This window comes from Pyxicephalus adspersus, chromosome 5 (genome assembly GCF_032062135.1).
Source record: "Pyxicephalus adspersus chromosome 5, UCB_Pads_2.0, whole genome shotgun sequence".
Lineage (NCBI taxonomy): Eukaryota > Metazoa > Chordata > Amphibia > Anura > Pyxicephalidae > Pyxicephalus > Pyxicephalus adspersus.
In genome coordinates, this window is record NC_092862.1 from 132,565,324 (window position 1) to 132,586,010 (window position 20,687).

The 20,687-nt window shown below is 38.0% G+C and overlaps 1 protein-coding gene across 1 annotated transcript in view; it reads right to left on the reverse strand.

Moving 5' to 3' along the window:
• MALRD1 (MAM and LDL receptor class A domain containing 1) overlaps positions 1–20,687 on the reverse strand; it is a 225,882-nt gene that overhangs the window by 96,712 nt on the left and 108,483 nt on the right. The window contains exons 20-22 of the mRNA XM_072413411.1: positions 15,208–15,310; positions 8,448–8,604; positions 3,093–3,203 (exon numbers count right to left, since the gene is read on the reverse strand). Of these exons, the coding sequence (XP_072269512.1) occupies positions 3,093–3,203; positions 8,448–8,604; positions 15,208–15,310 (371 nt within the window). The remainder of the gene's footprint in view (positions 1–3,092; positions 3,204–8,447; positions 8,605–15,207; positions 15,311–20,687) is intronic.

Consider the following 20,687-nt stretch of genomic DNA (forward strand, 5'->3'; position numbering starts at 1 on the left):
CATGTTACTAATGTTAGAAAATCTCATTAATTTCAGAAACCAGCCATTTCACATTTTTTACCCTCGTTGATAATGAAGAACAAAATCAATTACATATCCAGCACCAGCCAAATCTTTCAAATCATCAAATTCTGAACATTTTGTAAAAGGATGGCTTACCGTTTAACAAAAGGAAAATAAATATTCCATTTTTTAAATTTTTGAATTGTGAATTTTTATTGTTTTATGTTCTGCATGAAAGGCTGTTTGTGAGTTTATCTGTGTCTGTGTTCCCATTGAGCAAATGTACCCCAGCTTCTTGTTTCTTGGAAATCTGTCTGTCATAGTCATGCTGTGGTTGGTTTAGTTGATAACAACACCTTGTCTCTCTTAATATAAAATAAAAATGAAGCAAAATATTGAGGCTGCAAGACCAGATTATCAGCAAAATAAAACCTTGAACATAAGTGCAGCTTTTCCAAAAAAACCTTGCTAATAATATTGCATACTTTGTTCCAATAGGTATAGCTTCAACACATGCAGGGAGTGTCAGAACTTGCCGTTCCCACAAATTCATCTCAATATTATCCCCCCCCCTTTAATAGCCAATAAAAATGTGCAGGAAGCAATAAAGGGCAGGCACTAATTTTGCCATCTAATCCAGTGGTCCCCAACCTTTTCGGACCTACAGACCACTAAATGCACGGCCTCCGGACCTAAGCCTGTGGGCGGGCGGGGTGTGTCTCTGAGCCCCCTCAGCCTAAAATCGGTATGGGAGACAAGGTCCGCGGCTCTGGCTGGTGCCCCCCCCAGCATGGTCTTTCTCCTGACCCCACTGGGGGGGGCGCACCGGCAAGAGCTGCGGATCACCATAAATTTTTTCGCGGACCACTGCTGATCTAATCAACCTGTAATGTGGTCATATCTGCTGGGTTTTGGAGGCTCCCAAAGAGCTCTTTTATTCTATTTGCCTGAACTTTATAATGGGAATAGTTTTGTTTTCCATTGATGGAGTCTCTAAAAGTCAAAAGATTCTAACAGTCTTTCTTAGTTTTTTTGTTAATGTGGGGGAATCTTTGAAATACCTTTCAGGTCTTTAGGGAAAACCTACTATAATATAAATATAATAATAAATATCACTGGTGTCACCTAAACTGACCTGAGAGTTGTCAACTGCTCATTGCTCAAGGAACCCCTAGCAACCTCCGAACAAAGCGCTAGAGTTCCACAGAAGCCTGGTTGAGAAACACTGGATTAGAATGCCTGCCAGGCAAAGTGCATTTTCAGAAAAAGCTCATCAGTAGCAGCCTGCTTATTTCTCTTAGCACAGAAATACCAGCATTCACATTTTCATCCTTTTCCTTTGATATCCTTTGTATTTTATAGCTAAGCCTCCAACTCCTGCAGAGAAAAACAACTTAGTAACAGCAGGGTTTGAGTTTTCTCTTGTACATTGTCATATCTTTATTTAAAGTTTTGAAACATGAAACTGTTTCACACAGAAGTGATATCAAAATGTCACCGCTAAAAATACCCGCTCTTGAACAATACCCCCTGTTTTATGCCATCCGAGCAGATTGCCTCATTACCTAAGCGCATGGCGTTCTCCTGTTTAACATTTGAGAGATGATCTTCCAAGAACTACTGTATGCTAAACAAGATACCCGAGCACAAATACATATCGCTTTAATTATTTGGCTAGGAGACACATTGTTGAACATATGGTAAGTCCAATTAATTACCATGCCGCTGACATTGTTTATGGTACTATATTTCAGCTTCGCTCCAGTAAATTAGACATTCCGTTATACTCCTAGGGGAATCTTATGAGGGTAACAGAATGGGAAATGTAATAATAAGTTCTTGTTACAGTCGCGGTCTCCAGGCTACTTTGGTTCTCATTTCAGATATATAGTTAGAACAATCAGATGAGACAAAGGACACTTCTCTGAGTTACCGGGGTAAGTATGAAAATGCAATGGACTTGTTCGAATAAGGAGATCAGAAAACAATAAAATATAAATCATGCAGTGCAATAAATCATAGAAACTAGATATTACCTTAGTCAGAGCAAGGACATGTGACTTGCATTTGGTTTTCATGGGTTGCAGCACCTTGTAACCTGGATGCAACAACTACAATATGCACCACACAAGGGTCACTTAACTTTCCCAGAAGCACAAACTTACCAGTTCCTTACTCCTATACCACTCTGTTCATCCTGGAACACCAGAAAGAAGATATCCTTGTGCACAAGGATGTCATTACCACCACCTACAGTTACTGGGAGCCCAGAGAAGATGGAGACCATGGCATTTGTTGCTCCTTTAAGGTCATAAATGCTATCTCTGCCATTTCTCCTTGTTCTTTTTCTTTGATTGCCAGCATGTCGCACAGGAGTGAAGAAGATTTTGACTGGCCATGTAGGCCTAATGATTTTGATTGGCTCCATTTGCCAGATTTATCCCTAAGGAAACTACAGTTGGTGGCCTGGGTGGAGGTTGAGTGCTTTAAGCCAGGAGAAAGAGATCAGAGGGCAACCCAACTATAGGGCATAAGTTCTTTATACATTTTCCAGAAAAAGTAAAAGTGATCACACATCAGCGAGTGTATGAGGAAGGGTTAGGCGAGTCACCAGACAGACACTTCCTACCAGACAGACCAAACAGTTACTACAAGGAGAACTTGTACCCTAACTTTGAAACTAATACTGAAAAGCCTATGAATATATTGGGATTAATTTACCAAAGGAGATTAGGCTGTTCACTCACCAAGGTGAATTATCACCCTTACATGGCATAAATTACTTAATTAATGTGGTGATAGTTCACTGTCAAGGAATACTCTATTAAGTGTAAGGAAGTCTAAAAAACAGGATTTTCTGTGTGGATAATTGGAAGGCCTAAATCAGCAGAACTTTATCCTAATTACTAATCTCAGTGAAGTATCTCTTGCAAGAACAGACGATTCCTTTATTAAACCAATGCCCAGAACTAAAAAAAGGGACCTTTAAAAAACAACAAGCTTTTTTGTGAGTTTTGATGAATACATAAATAGAATATGCATGTATTTATTGTACAATTACATTATGGAATGGATAAAATAAGACAAACCTGAAAGTTAGACAAGGTTCTTAGGTAAACTTCAGCTCTTTTCCAACTTGCTCCTTGTTTACCACTTTGGGACCATAGTTCATATGTCATGTTACCAAGATGGATAAGTACCTGTAGGCCACAATGAAAGAGCATTACATTTTTGGTGAAGACCTTACTTTCAAGACATCATTAACTACAGGCTCATTTTGACAAAAATTGAGTGTCATCTTGCAGAAATTTGGCACTGCTTTGTGCTTTGCAGCTAAACCAGCTTTGTTGCATCAAAGACTTCTCATTTCTTTGGATGTAAGACTGTGTAAAGTGACGGAAAGACACTTGCATGGACTCCAAGTCCAATATATTGAAAATCTTTTTTAATTGTTTAGGTGAAAAAAATTAATGTGATGATGATGCCAAAAATTCATAATTAATTACAGAAAGGGCTACAAACTGAGAAGTAAAATTCCATCTATCCTATATTTCTAATAGTAGAAATTACTAAAAATATAAATAACAAGTACATATAGATGTACAACAAAATATATACAGTAGGAAGATACCACAGAGGACAGTCCAGCTTGTATAAGCTTCCAATTTACAAACATCAAAGATTCAGGGAAGTGTAATGGTGTTTACTGAATTTGCTCTGGCGTCTCTTCTCCTGCAGATATTGTTTGGAAACAAAATGTTTGCATCTGTAATGAATTGCAAATGATCCTATGTGCTAATCCTGTTCATTAACATCACAAAATAGTCATAAGAAATAACAGTACGTAATCCCATTACCACTGTACTGAATATATTAATGTTTAATCATGAAAGCAAACATAAACAGCCAAATTTCATGAATTACAATAAACACTTAAGACTTGATTTACAATGAAAAATCATATGCTTACAAAATACACATTTGATGTGCTGGATAGTAATGAAACAATACTTCCAGACAGAAAAAATTGGCTGTATGGCGTGAGATAGATTGATTGTGATATGTTGCAAAAGCATTTAAAAATTATTTAAAAAAAATTTCTTTAGAAGTTAACCCACTGACAAGTGCACAATAGCATATGCAACAAGCCACCACTAAAAATGGTCACAGAAATGTAGAGAATGGTTGCATGTTCATGAGTGATTAAACCATCCAATGTTGCCTTCTGTAGAAGGGTTTTCTCCAAAGTGCATATTATTTTTTATTTGCACAAAGGGTTAGGTTACTAGTTTGGCTTTTCACTAGGAATGCATGGGAGTGCTGTATGCATGTCCATCAAAAGGATGACCAGGCAAGAAAACGCTTTGGGGTGTTGGGAAGGGCTACATAGTGAAAATGACCGGACTGAGTTATGCAAGAGCCATTTAACTATTCCTTTAAAACTTTATAACCTATAACTCCTCCCCTTCAGGTGGCAGGTCCTCGGCAGGCATTAACTTCTTCACCACCATTGACTATGGATCTGTGTTTAAAATATATAGATTTTTAAATTGATTCAAATAATTGTTTTTTCCTGATTTTGTGTTTCAAACTTTATTATACCGCTTTTAGACATAAAAAAACGGAAACAAATGAACCGCTAGGGAGGTTAACCCTCCATTAACCAGTTTTTTGGAGATCCTATACCAAAGATGGCTCTCCACAGTCCATCACTTTAACACCCATCTACACAATCCCCTGTCCTTGAGGACCTAACACCGCCTCACCTTATTCCGTCATCCAAATCCCCAGGGCGGGAGGGTGGAAATCTTTCCTCTTTCCAACTGGCAATTTTCTGACCTCACCCTTCTTTCCCCTTATTTTATATACTTCACTTTATCCCTCCCTTTGTTTTCCTTAACTACCTATACTGACACCTCACCTCAGCTCAGACCACTCACCCCCCTTCTCTCACACATGACCTTTTGGCTTTCCCCCCTCAGTCATGCTGGCCCACACCTATCTCCCCATTGTCGCAGGCTTCTTGGGCCTAACTGGAATGAAGAGAAAGGTTAATATTCAACTAGGTGGGTTGAACTCATGGAGGTGGGGGACAGCTTGCATTAGGAGTATAGTTGACCTTTAAGATCATGGTCTATGTGTCTGGGTAGTTATATACAAAGTTAGTAAATTGAAACTGAAGAATTATATTGTATTTTGAAAGGTTAGTTAAGAACCACATGGGTAACAGTGGCACTGAATTTCAACTGCCACTGTTACCCATGTGGTTACTAGTGTTGGTCGAATATCTCACTATTTGATTCAACAGCTATTCGATCGAATAGGGGGATATTATTCCGGTGATCAAATGCCAAATTTGAACATCATTAAAGTCCATGGTGCAAGAGCAATCAAGGGAGCACAGCCAACAGCTCCACTCCCCTGAATTCTCTTGCAGCCCTTTACTAGTTGTATGTGTTCTTGTATGTGTTCCTGGATAGAGAAACTGTCAGCTTCGCTCCCCTGATTCCTCTTGCAGCCCATTACTAGTTGTATGTGTTTTTGGATAGAATTTCTCTATCCAAGAACACAGGAGTTCTGTTTTCCTAGATAGAGAAACTCAATCCAGGAATAGGGATAGTGCTTTCCTCAGCCAATCAGAGAGCACTAGAGGTTTTGAATGGGGAGACTTGTCCCCATTTAACCTCTAGTGCCGGGGATCGCACACTGTTCTCAATAAATGAGGCTGCAGCAGCAATATTTGGGGAGATCCCCAGCACTAGAGGCTAAATGGGGACAAGTCTCCCCATTCATTCACCTCTAGTGCTCTGTGATTGACTGGGGAAAGGAAAACCCTGATGACGCTTGGGATGACAACCTGAGACATTGCATGGAGCTTCTGCAAAACCTCAACACAATTGCACCACCTTCAAATGCCAGTGAAAAACAGTTTTGACCTGTTCTCATTCATTTTAATTGTATGCAGGTCTTTGGCTGGTTCAGTGCTGGTTCAAAACCATGATAATTTGATAAAGGATAATCATTAGGGATTTAGCTATAAACACCTTAGAGGTATGTAGAAACACCAACCGTGTTACCATTAAGCTGGTTCCAAACCAATTACATGCAGTGGTACCACTTGGAATACCCATCTTTCTGAAATATAAAGCCCCATATAAGATTTTAATTTAAATTTTAATTTAAATTATTTTAATTTAAAATAATTTAAACAGTTTTTAATGTTAAAATCAGATGAATTCAATACATTTTCCATGATGATCCAGCTATTGAATTGCCCGTTCAGACAATTCCTATTATGGGGTGGCAGCTGACTCCCAGTTGTGATCTTGCACTCATCGTCACCCTATTACATGCACCCCTATTGTGACTACAAGTGGCTAGGCCAACACCCAATGCACAGGGTGGATCCAGTATTGTTACCATTAGGAAGCTAGCCCAGAACAATGTTTTAAAGCCCAAAAAGGCATGAGTGCATATAGCAGCCTTTCTCAACCTTTATAACATGGCGGAACCCTAGAAAAAACGTTTAGTTCTTCAGGAAACCCCTGCTATAATTACAATATCCTCATTTGGAAATGAGAATATTGGGACATTGGGAAAAATGCCTTTTGCATTGCTTGCAAATATAAATAATATCACACAGATAGCCAAAATGATCCTTGCTATCACTTGGTATCTCTGACAAACAGAGGCACAAATTGCTTGTTGCTCAAGGAACCCTCAACAACCTCGGGAGGAATCCTGGTTTGGAAATACTGGCATACACTTATAACGTATCTCAATAGGGCTTGATGTTAAAAAAAAAGTATTTAGGGGATAATTTATTATAAAGGAAAGTTAGTGCAGATATATCCCAATATAACTATTCTATCTTTTTATGAAACATAAAGTAAAATAAGTTGCTTCTAATTATCATTTCACCTTTCTCCCATCAACAACATTAATATTGACCGGGATTGGATAAATTGACAGCACGCATTTGGGAGACTTTCCGTTTCCAAAAAAATAAATAAATAAACACACCTTCTGACTCACATAGGCTTCCTTACTTTCAGGATACTGGATTACTAAATTACTGTTAGGAGACGCACTTCTCGCCAGCAATCCAGGATAATGTTCCACCGCAGTACAGTGTGCATATTCCCTCTGGTGGCGGCACTTACAGCAGCAGAGGAGATCGATGAATTAGTGCTCTGCAGCTTGCAGCATCCTTGCTGTTGCTGACCATTGCCTGTACCTGACCCATCAATTGTACGTAGCCTGGACTGACCTTTTGCCTGTGACTCTGCTTGTGGTACTTCTTCTGTACCTTGTCTGGTGGTCTGATCGCCAGTGTATGACCTTGGCTTTATACCTTATATTTAGCTTTGTAGAACTTTGTACTGCTTAATCTGTGGGCTCCTGGTCCTCTGCCAGCCCTTTCCCAGACACCATCCCTTGCATTATGTCCTGGGGGCAACTGTGTGCTGGGAGATGCAATCAGTCCCCCAAGGCTGAGCAAGGGCTTGTTATAGGTGAAGACTGTGGCATTAGATTGGGGGATTGTCGTCTGGTGAGTACTGGTGCTGGACCAGGGCCGTACAATTACTCAAAAGGGAACCATCTTTCTTCTTACACTTATGTGTGATGATTTATTTGGTACTTGTTGTAGTTCCCCACCATCCCTAAACGCTCAACAAAAACGGGTATATGATACCCACTCTCAGGAGGACTTTGAAACTGTGATAAACTGTAGTTAGAAATTGTACTAAAATGTCAACCCTAATAATTATCTTTAGTCTACTTATTTCTTGGTAGTTGACACCTGCAAAACTAGCATGTGCAATGCTTGCTATCAAAATTAGTGTTCTCAAGGCTGTCCTAATGATGACATGGTGCTTATTATTTGGTGGACTTGTCCACAAATAGACTTCTCAAAGGGATCATACTACATGATATTACTCTTTGACCGCATTGTTTCCTTTCTGTAGTAAGCTTGATGAACACCAGCAACAATTTCTATTCTTATAAATCTCCAATCAATTCAATCGGGTTAATATAAATTTGAAATTAACGTTCATTTCAAGAATGACCCAAGACAAATTTCTACAAGTTTGACGGTCCTGTGTCACATATATATGACCTTATTTATTAAAGCTTTTGGGTAATCCAGCAAACCTGAAATGGATCTGGTCCAGGATTAAAAACATTTGCCAATTAGTAGCAAATGATTTTTAAGAAATCCATTCCAGGTCTGCTTAATCTGTTCTCCCATGAAAGTCTATCTTCTCCTGTCTTGGCGAGCTTTATTACATCATGCCTAAGGTTCACTCCTTACACTCATTTTACAAGCATTTCCTTCTTTGGTGTGTTGATAATGTAATTAGTTTTGAAAGCTTGGACAAACTTAAAAAAAAGAAATAGAAAATTATTGAAAATACCTTTATTACAGCTCCTGGGCTTACCTTTAATGATCCCACAGTAGGGCCATTCATATAGGTCCAGAATGTTAGCTTGCATTTAGGTCCAGTGGGAGAAATTAGAGGAGTCATGATGTGAGCTGTGTGCCCAAATTCACCATTGGAGCTGTCCGCATATAAGTACCAGCCTTCATCTGAGGACCTGGAAATATTTTTAGTCATTAACAAAACTGTGATGACAACTTCTTGTACTTTAAATCCACTATAACAATGAAAGTCAATAGAATATAAAATACATAAAACACAAAGTTAATTTTACTTTGTAATAAAGTTTTGTCCTCTGTAGTATATATATCAAATCAGATCCTAACCAGCTATAACACGCAGAGCATAAACAGATTGTTTCAATGAAATACAATTACTTAGAGCTGGTGTAAAGCAAAATCAAGTAAATGTTTGATTTTATTAGATCCGTCAGATGAGTAGAAAAAACAAACTAAGTATAAAGTAACTAAAAGTTGCAGGGACTATACTAAAATATGTTCTATATCTTTTCTTTAATTCAAGAATTTTCAGAACATAGTGGAAGTGTAGCTAAACCTTATTTTTCATTTTTGATAGATCAGAGTAAGGGTATGACTCTTTCAAAGTTGTATTACTGTCTGTGGTCCCCTTGCAGCTATGGGGAGGTTCAGTCACCTTGTTCTGCTGAACATTGTCCAAATGTTTTAACCTAAACATAAAAAAAGAAAAAAAATCTTCCAATGTGGACACTTTTTTCAGGCACAACCAATAATTTACTTACCTTCCTCTAGGGAAATTGCGTCTCCTTTCCTGTTGGATTTTGAGATAGAAAGGAAAATGCATTTTCCGCAAAGGGAAAACATCTAACAGGTTCTCCCCTCCTGTTCTCTAACCTACAAAGTATATTTGAAGCCATATGAATTTTTGTAAGCTTTGTGTGGTAAAGGACTAGGTTTTATTACAGTATCTATTCTTATTTGGGAGATACACTCTATCTGCTCATCCTTGTGACTAGTTTCCCTGGTACTGAAGGTGAGAAAAGTCCAAAATGTTAATTTGTTAACTTGGCCAAATGCTGTTAAAGGTAATGTTGCACACTTACCCTTCTGATAGAACATCTCTTAAAACTTTCTGTAAATTAGATCCCTCACTGCTGTAGGTATCAAGCATTTTTGAGAGTGTCAAATACTTGCTTATACTACTGATTGTTGTGGTTCCTTACTCTATCACCATACCACAAACCAATGGGAGGAACGCATAACATGCAGCAGGAGAGCAGATATTATGCACAATAGAAAAGTAAGGCCTAGAGCCAGGTAAGAGGAGGGTGCTTAGGTGGAGAGTTGTTTTGACTGGGGTGTGAGGGTAGGCCAGGCAGGTAGGGGTTAAAGGGTTAAAGATGAGGTTAGATAGAGGTGAGACTAATGGACTAATGGTGGTAAGGGTGATGAGCGGAGTATGTGAACAGTGATAAGAGTAAAGTAGTAGTGATAAGAGTAAAGAAGGAAGTGGCGGTCTTGTGCATGGCAGTGTTGGAGGAGCAAACTTCTCTGGTTTTTGGTGGTTTAAGGTTCTCATAACTGAAAATTTAGTGGAATGGGGGATCTTATTATGGGGACCCATTTTAGGTGTGGTCTCAACCAGGAATAAAATGTGGTGATTTTATAGAGTTGTATTCTAAAGGGTCTGCTAATGTTGTATACCATTCTCAAGGCACTGGGGTATGGCTGGAAGCAACAATAGTTGAGGTATAGGAGACGCCAAGATGTAATGGTAATGCCCTTGAGGACCAGCATTACCATTGTTAGGAGTTGTGAAAGAGTTACTTCTGTAATAAAATGGCTGTTAGGCCAACTGACCCAAATATAAATTTGGGATGGTGCCTTTATTTTGGGGAAGGGGAAACATGGTTTGCTGGGCCACATGGGGAGGTTTTAAGAATCTTTGAAGCTCTGATCAACCTCTGTCATGTCTGCAGCAGCAGTTACAGAGCTACTACTGAGCAGAATTTAACATGCAGGTCTCCAAAAAAGAATGTATACAGAATTTCCTTCACATGCTGCCTTTAGTTAAGTTTGGACCCCTTAATGACAGGGTTACTTTAAATCCTATTGTCTGTTTCTTAGGTATATGTATACTATATGTCCATAGCCTGTCCATAGATCTACTACCTGAAGCCGGTCACCATTAAAGGGACATTAGCTTTCTTTGATTTATGATAATCTTGTCATGCTGCAATTGTGCACAAGTGATTCCAGCACCCAGCCACCAACTTTTACAAATTTTTGTCTTCAGTGTTTGCTACATGAATATAGATGGATGGTTGAAATCATTCCTAATTGCTTGTGCAAAACTGCAACTCATTGCAACATTGCTTTCCTACTGCCCATGGGAAGACTGACTACAGTTCTTGAAAATTTGGTGAACCAACCCACTATTTAGGGTCTCTTACATGAACAGATTGAAAGTAATAGCATCACCAATGAAAATCCGCCTTAGCTGTAAGTGCTTTAAATCTTACCACGCTTTGATAAACTGACTGTAAAATGTGTTAATTATTTTCTACTTGAGGGATTTTACTGGGATCTTGGGGCTAATTTCCACTAGCTAGTAAAACGGCACTGATTCTTAAACAAATGACATTGATCTGTCGATTCACTGCTGACAATACTGTAAATTAATGAAGGGACAGTCCATATTGGTAGACTTGTTCTTATTGGCTGAATTCATTATGGCTGTGTCAACATCCCTGCAGACACCAGATTACCCCAAAAATACTGGAAATTCATTACTCATTAGGCAAAAAAAAAAAAACAGAATTACTGAAAGTGATCTACAGTGCTGGCAGTTAGCTGACTGGGGTCAATCATTGTAAAGCTCTTTGATTAAAGGATAATTACATGAAAAAAGGGAAGATCGGCTTAGATACTAAATGCTTTTAAAGCCAAACTCCAGCCTCCTCTCTTGCACTGAAATTGTATTGTGAGCTTCTTTCAGTGTGCTTTAGAAACTGCAGCAAGTCAGATAGAGCACCTCTTATTTCCTGGTTAGTGGACATCCAGCATCATTTATCCTTTCCCCCTTAGCCTTACTGTCCTAGGATTCCCCTTTCATTCATTGGATTTCAGAGGCTCAGCACAACATGTAAGCATTATCACAGTCACCGTGTTTTAGAAAAGCAATGTACAGCACCCTGCCAGCCCCTTCCACTAGCTATGCTCTGCCTTCATTACACAATAAGCACAAAGATCTAGTAATGATGTCTTTTAGTCTAAAATAAGGTATGCAATAAAATAAAGGAGGGAAGAGGCATAATTATGCATAATACAAGCAGAATAAATTCCAGGGTTTCTTTTCCTATTATTTATTAGAAATGTAAACACTGCAATACCATAATTAATAAATCAGAGTAAAAGTAGGATGTAAGCAAGAAAAGAACAATATTAAAAAAAATGTCAGGTTTAAAGCTGTCCAAATGTATATGACTTGTTAAAAGAATTGTTGGTCAATATATAATAAAGTAGAACTCCAGCTAAGTACATTGCAGACCTAATAATGTGTTACCGAATGATTAATCATTTAGCCAGAAATTCTGCTGCCTACTTTGTGTAGAAGCTGACTAGATATTTCACACAAACTAAAGTCCTAATTCTTTCAAAATCCAATACAGTAAAGATCCTGACCAGGAACGTACATTTTATACTGTGCACAACGCACCACTCAAACCAGCAAAATTGGGTAGCTAGTAAGCAAAGCATATAAGAAATTGATAAAATGTTTACATTTCATTGACCTCCATATATAGCTCTGGGCTAAAATGATTCACAAGCAAAATGGAGCACACTGTAACAAACAGCAATACAACATTCCTCTTGGTGTAATTTACATCCATGTACAAAACAAAGCAATTAATTTCTGGTAGAAAATCCATCACTGCCGCTAAGATTTTTTTACAGTGCTTTATAAATAGAACCCTATATATTCCCATTTATTAGGGAATAATGGGATTATTCATTACAACATGAAATTCACTATTTTCTACAATCAAACTTTGTGTTTGCAATTTACTAAAGATTTTATTGAATACATGGGCCGTGAACAATAAAAATGTATAGCAAAGAATACAGATGAACCTGGTAAGTGGAACTAAACTCAGCTCTTCTCACTCTCTTGGTCATGTTCCAGTTTTAGACTTTTTGACTGTCTTGATTGGTCAGGATTCAATGACATAACTCAATGGGATGCCATGATTATTCACTTGGCTGCACATGCACAGCTCAGTGTACATTTAACAAAAAATGATGCACATTCAGGCAGGTAAAGTTGTTTTTTTTAAAGAAATGAGATTGCTTGTCCCATCTGAAATAAAGTGACAGCTCTCAATAGTTCTTTTTTTGGTTTGGCTCTGTTTTAAAAAATATAAATAGTTTTGTTTTCTTTTTATTATAAAAGTTATCAAGTGTTATATCAAGTTATCAAATGTACATTCTGCATGCCACAGAATGTAGGCATCTTTTTTTAAATACATGTAAACCAGCCATTCTAAACTAGCAGTTGCTAGGGATTCATTGAACTTGGCTGTCTCCTATTTGATGATGTCTGCAAAGTTCCTGTGTTAACACCTCTTGGTAATGCCAGGTGCATGTCTCTAATGATATCTGAGTTGTTTTTAAAGGGGTATTCTAGCCAACACTGTAGAGGAACCTTTATTCTACTGGCCACCATTTTTGCCCACTGATCACAAACAAATTAATTTAAGCAGGGGTTCCCTTAGACCTAAAAAATATTTCAGGGGTTCCTCTGGGTTGAAAAAGTTGAGAAAGACTGATTTAAACAGACCAATTTAAAAAGTCTGATAAAAATTACCACTGTCCAGATATAAACTAATAATAAAGTGAACCTTGTTGTTTCATCCTCCTGGGCTTCCCTCCTCTACCTATATCCTAGCTATGGCACTATGGCTACTTACTTTAAATAATAGGCATTTTTTTAAATCTCCAATGGATTTTTACTGAGCAATAATCAAAAAAAGAACATGAAAAGAGTTGCAGTAAACAGAAGTAAAATGTCTTTGAAGTCAAATATACAGACATATTTTTATACATATATATTGATGAAGTGAGCAATAGCTCTGCTTTAGAAATTCTTTTCAAACAGTAATGCAGATTGAAAAAAAAGAAGAAAAAAAAAAACACCAAAGCTGAAAAAAATCAAGTTTATAATAAAATGCATCTATTGAGGCAATTTCACAGAATAGCTAGAAAAGACTCATTTCGATCTTAAGCATCTTTGCCACTGAACAAGGAAAGAACACTCAGCAATTTTATCCTTTGTGCTGTACCGTAATGTAGGAGAGTGACAAAAGAAAAAGATAAAGCATATTTTAACGTACATATTATAATAGTATATCAAATTTGTCTGCTTTTTCTTTTCTGGCACAGTTTACCGCATCGCAAAGTGTACTATGATTGCCGGTAAAGCAAACTGAAAGAAAAAAGTTTTTTTTTGTGATTTATTCAAGAAGGTTTCATGTGAATCTTGTATACAGATAAGCAATAATTTAAAGGAAATCTGGCCTTTTTTGTGCAGGATACATTACCAGGGTAATTGAGTTTTATTCTTCTCTGCCACCAAGTTCATCATATGCCTAAAGTGGAATTAAAAATGTAATAAAAAAAACAACACAGGTGTAAAACCATTGATTCCTCTGTGATCCTAGTCCAGCAGTCCCATCTACCTTCCTTGTTCTACAAGCAGTTTAGGCTGGACATTGGGTTCTGTCATCGTCTTGTGTTTTATTTCTTTTTCTGCTGATGTCACCCAATCTCACACTGCGCAGGTGCCAGTTTGGGTGATGCGCTTTCTTGGAAAATGTATGAAAAGTGCTAATTTCATTGTGCATGCACTTTTTAAAAACATTTACATTAGACCAGTGTTATTCAACCAGGGTTCCTCCAAAGGTTGCTAGGGGTTCCTTGAACAATGAGCAATCTTTTACTCCCTTGAGTGACACCAATGATCTTTTTGGCTATCTGTATGGATGACATTCTTCCCATTGGCCAGCAATGTAAGATGAATTATTCCTGCTGACCACTACACTAATGTTCTGTGAGCTGCAGGTATAAAAATTATAGAAGGGAGACCTGAATGTTTTTTGTCAAGGAGATCCCTCATTTAAAAAAGTTTGAGAAACATTGTATTAGAGTCTGCCCAATGTTGTATTCCATGTGTTACAGCAATGCAAAGGTGTGAATCTCCACCCAAGTAAATCTATTTTATTTGTTATGGTTTGGCTATTATTTTTCCTTTATTTGCTTCAGTACTTTCTTGGTCTCTGACCCAAATTGGGAAAGTTGAAAAAGTCATAAATCATATGTGTATTATTGGTTCTGGACAGAGACTGAAAGTAAATAATAGCAATGGTTACCATGACAACAAGGAGAGGTCAGTAATGGCTGTCTTTGTGTTTCTGTTATTAATGTTTTTTTTCTAAGGGTACCAATAGACAAAGGATAAATATCAGGGAAAAGGTGACAACCATTCAGGCCTGTATTTATTTTGAGTTTCACAGTTTTGGTTAATTCATCCAGGTGTCCAAGGTGTGAATGGAATCAGAAGGCCTTAAACCAGGCCGTATCCATGGCAACAGATTCACATCCATACAAACCCCAATTTACCACAGAACACACCAACAATATCAATCTGACATAAATCACATTCTGATTTTCACTGGGGGCAGTTATTTAGTACTTGGCATATGTGACATTGTATATAACAATACCTGGTGTAATGATATTTTAGCTGTGGTCGGAGGTACAAATGCTTTGGTTTGGCTGTTGGTAGGTCTCTATGGATACAATCTGTTATGTATTTCCTCTTTATACCTTTGACAGGTGTTTAATGGAGAGTTGAGAAGTTCAAAAAATGTTGGATTGTTACTTAAAATAAATCTGTTTAAAGAGCAACTAAAAATGAAATAACTGTGAGTAGACGATATCTGCAGTGCAACAAACTTACCTGAATGTACACAAACTTTTCATAATGTACACCGAGTTGTGCATGAGAATGCACACGTCATTTAGGGCAGCACGGTGGCTAGGTGGTTAGCATTCTGGCCTTTGCAGCGCTGGGCCCCAGGTTCCAATCTTGGCCAGGACATTATCTGCATGGAGTTTGTATGTTCCCCCTTTGTTAGCCAGGGTTTCCTCCAGGTACTCCGGTTCCCTCCCACATTCTAAAAACATGCAGTTAGGTTAATTGGCTTCCCCCAAAGTTGACCGAAGACTGTATTAAGACATATGACTATGGTAGGGACATTAGATTGTGAGCCCCTTTGAGGGACAGATAGTGACAAGACTATGGACTTTGTACAGCGCTGCGTAATATGTTGGCGCTATACAAATACTGTGTAATATTAACATTAATACATGGTTGCCAGGAATGAATGAACTTCGGTGCAAATGCATGGGAGTTACATCAGATCAATACTGGTCAATCAAGATGGCCGAAGATCCCAAACCAGGAAGATAAATGGGTGAAGATGTCAGTGATAGCGAGGGAGGGAGGGGCGTTTAGGTAAATAATTGGAAATAGACAGGTACGTTTATTTTATTGCAAAAGAGACATCACCTGCCCCTTCTGCAATAAGAAAGCAACATACTTGCATTTTTTTAATTCTTAGCTTTAGATCTCCTGGTTGAGTGTTGTAATTTACAAATGTGGCAGTAAATCAGGAAAGATTCTTTCTACCACCCAGTCCTCAGCCAAAGTAATTTAAACCGTTACATGCCCCCACCAAAAAAAAACAAAAAAACACCTCAATCCCTCTAGGAACGGGGTCCAGTAGGTCCCGCCCTGACCCAGCTTCTTTCTAGCTTGGACAAAATGCTTGGCTACCGTCCGTCTTACATTTACGGGTTCTGCTCACGTCATCCAATCTCACACTGCACAGACATGAGAATTGATGATGTGTCTTCCTAAAAATATTTAAAAAAAAATGCACACTGCACGAGTGAGATCAACACTTTTATTTTTACATTCAAGGAAAGCCCTTTAAGACGCATGCCTGATCTTGGCCATGTGCAGAAAGAGGAGCACACAGCTTGATGTATTTTCCCATTTAGTCTTTACCACCATCGGGATAAAACTGAAAAAGGAGGGATCCCCCTTAAAAAAAAAAATTAAAAAATCCACCCTTTTATTTAATGGTAAAAATGTGGTGATAGGTCTTCTTTAAGATCTGTACAGATGTTAGATTTTATTCATCTGAGATGTGCTGCTGGATCACCCTGCTGGATCACTAAAAGAAGGACCGCGATGGTGATTTTTGTAGTCCCTACTAATCCCGCTCCCCAACAAAAGAATAGAAGATCAGCCTGTCTGTACAGCGATCACTCCTAAATCTGTCACCCCAAACTATCACAGACAATTGTTTCCGATAACAATTAGTCTGTACAAGATTTTACCATTATACAAACAGGCTCTAGCTTACTTCTTACTGCAATCTAAAACTCATATTGAATGTGAATAGAGTGGAATTCAGTTTATGAATTCATTTTATTTGCTGCCCGAAGCCGCTTTTTAAATTATACAAGTTTTGTTTTACTCTCGGGGCTGCTAAAGAGTCAAATAAAAATAACATTGAAGGAATCTCACTCCATACGCTTGTATTCTGCTATTGTTTTTGCCTAGTGCAAAAAAGCCTAATGGTATGAAGTTTTTTCTGTAGTTTGAGACTATGGAAAAGATAAAACAGAGTAAATCTGACTTTTGCCAGGAATTCATTATAGGGAAATCACCAGATTTTTGAAAACTGCAAATTCAATCACACGTTCGCTTCATCATTTGTTAACACTTGTTCTTCAAAAAGAACCTATGCTTACCTTACTGCTCAGGAAATTTAGGCTGTTCACCTACTAAGGTGAAATATTATCCTGCAAGGGATGTTTAACTTAGCTTAGTGAATGTGGTAGAAATTCACTTAATTACATGCACGGAAATCTAAAAGAGCAGGATTGTATGACTAAAGTTAATAGTAGTTCATCTCATTTAGGGATGTTGCAGAGCACCACAGCTCACCGTGGTCCTGACCTCTCCCATTCAAGTGATTCAGAGAAGATGGAGAACAGTTTCTGCAAGTGGCTGTGGCCACAGCAAATCAATGCACAGTTCCCAAAAGCGACATGGTGTTTTGAAGATCTGGGCCACGGCCACAGCCATGTACAAACCTGGTTACTTTCTGTCCAGTTTACTACTCCTTTCGCCCAGGAGCTGTACCACAGGTGTGAATCCGCCCTTTTTCAGCTTGCGAGGAATAATTCACTTCATTATGCACCATATATTCAATTTGTAAGTCAATCCATTTACTGCATATTAATCAAATGCCCTGATACTGCACATGCACCTAGCTAAATCTGCAAATAGTAAAATACTGAAATGTAAATATGATTATCTGGGTTGGGTCTTTGGGGCAAGCTTGTAGGAGACATTAATGTAGAAACTAGAATAAAAAAGTCTTTATTTGTTAATAGTTGGTAATGCTTGATGACTTTGTGCTTTTTCCCAAAATTAACAAATAAAATGTCTGTTACAAATATATTAGCATTGTATTAAATATACTAGTTCAGCTCTATTTTTAATACATTTTAGAAGTCTTCCTGCGTGTGCCTGACGGAGTTCACCCAAGTGGGCACTATGGTTCTTCTCACCAGCCGCTACATCACTAATTTTCTGTAGTCAAATACTGTAGGGACTGGCAAGAGGAACCACAGTACCAACAACACTCAGAAGTGTAAGACAGCAAAGGCACCTAGAGTTTGTCAAGATAGCAAATATTGCACATATATATCACCCACCAGAAAAAAAGGCATAAAACTTATGGTTTTACAGACTGTGTCTCTGTGTTTTTTTATTTTTTTTACATAGCAAGATTGTCATCGTAAAAAAAACTTCACACTTTTTTTTTAATGGATTGCAGAAAATAAAGTCCAGATGCCATCTGTGCCAAGCCTCTTTGATGAGAACCGTTTGAAACTTTCTGCTATCAGGGATATTGAAGTATAATGTACTGCACCTAGTAAAATTACAGTTACCAGAATTCCCATACCATATCAGTTTGTTTTTCTTTGAGGTAAAGGCTGAAATTGTTTCCCCAGCGTCTCTTTATACACAGTGCGGTTAGTCTGCCCTGCAACATGCAGAATTTCACACAGTCTCATCTTTCCCAGAGGTGCCACTTGATGCATGTCCAAAAATCTTATTTTAATTTTCCAGAATGTGCTGCATAAGCACTCCAGTTTCCTCCCCAACAAATTGTATTTCTCTTTTCTTTCAGCTCGCCCGTTGCTTGCTGCCTTTGATGTTTTTGGACCAAAATCTGTATAGCATACAGACATAAGGCAGGTCAGAGCTCTTCAAAAGAGATCGATCATATCAAATAAAATGACCAGCCTGCAGTCTGCAAGAACTACAAGTCAAAATGTGCCCTAACAGCACTGAAAAGGGGGCAAAAGGTTATTCTATTCTGGCACGTGTACGTACATAATAAGCTAAGGTAAAAAAAAATGTTTTAAAGTTTAGACAGTGAGAGTCTTATGTATTATAAGGTTCACTGTATTTCAAGGCTGCCAGAGAAGATCACAATGGTCATAAAGCTGCAGCTGCTGCTGCACAAAAGTGTCCATTTTAATATATTTTTTAAAGCAAAAAGGAGATATCTCCTTGTGGCGAAAATTTAGTCTGCAGAGGTTCCTGATGTAGGAGAAGTAAATATGAAAACAATGGGTTAGGGTTACTTAAAGGATAACTGTACCCAGAGGCGGACATACTGCAGTGCATCTGAATGAAGGCCCCTGGACAATCCATAGCCAGCAATGTGCAGGGCTCCAAGGACGTACAGTCTTCAGTCAGCATGGGCCCCTGCAACAACTTCATTGTACGGCTCTGTCCATTGATAGACAGATGGAGATGAAAGTATAGTCACCCACCCTGCCCCCTTGAAGGATAACTCATGGGATGGGTTATGTAAAAGGCAGGGTGGAGTGAATGTAAGAATCTGGGTTACAGGGAAGGTTAGTAGTATGGTTCAGGTATATTTGTGTTTACTGTAAGTGTTAGGGTCACAAAAAGACCTGTTATTATGGTTGGGGTCACAGAATGCTTTAGTGTGAGGATTACAATGGGGGTAAAGGCAATAAGCATCAGTGTTAGGGTTATAGGGAGAACCACTGTGAGTAATAAAGTTTCGTCCCATAATAGGAGGTGCCTGCACAACGTTTTATTTTTATGATATTAATATTTACATTTGAAAATGTCTGCAATTTATTTAAAGTGTATGTAGGGTTAACAAAATGCTCACATAGCAAAGTGAATTTTCCCCTTGCAAGGAATATTTTGCTTAGATTAGTGAGATAAAGCTTTGCTGACTTCATTTATCCAATCATGTGCAAGGAAAATTCCTGTTTTTTTTAAGATTTCCTTGCACATGACTGTGTATTCTTTACAAAGTAAACTAACACCGCATTCACTAAGCTAAATGAATTATCCTTTGCAAGATGATAATTCACCTACGTGAACAGCCTAAATTCCATTAGTAAATCAGCCCCATTGAATTTTTAGGTGAAAAAATGCATTATCTTTTTATTATACAAAATAATTTACACCACAAACACGAGAACACTTTGTTCTAGGGTTATATTTTTCTTTGCTGTTTGTTGCGCACCACAGCTGTTTGCTGGCCAAACCGTCACAGTTACTTTTAGTAATTGTCTCGCAGTTCAGGGAAGGAATTATATTAAAGCCGCAGATTATAAATCAGATTGATACAATCTGCCTGCATCAGGACTATATTTGCATATTCGGTCGTTGAGCCAGAAGGTGAAAATGAGAAGAATGCTCACACCAATATATAAGAGGGTGGTGTAAACATTTCTTTGCTGGCCACAAGGCAGAAAACTAATCAGAAATAAATTGCTAATCATTTACCAAACATCCTGCAGAGAAATGGTATGTTAAGGTACGTTTAGGTGAAATAGTACTGCAATTTGCTAATAAGATTTTAAAATATGTTATGGAATGATATACAAAAATGTCATCATAATATTCTGTTTCCATAATGTGTAATTATATTGCAAGTCTGAGAACTGTTTAAAAAAGGGAAAAAATATAAAGTCATTATAATGCATTCTAACAATGTAATGAAAACCATAGCAGCGCGCCTGGCTGTAAAAGGGCTCTAAGACTTGAAACACACAAGCAGATTTG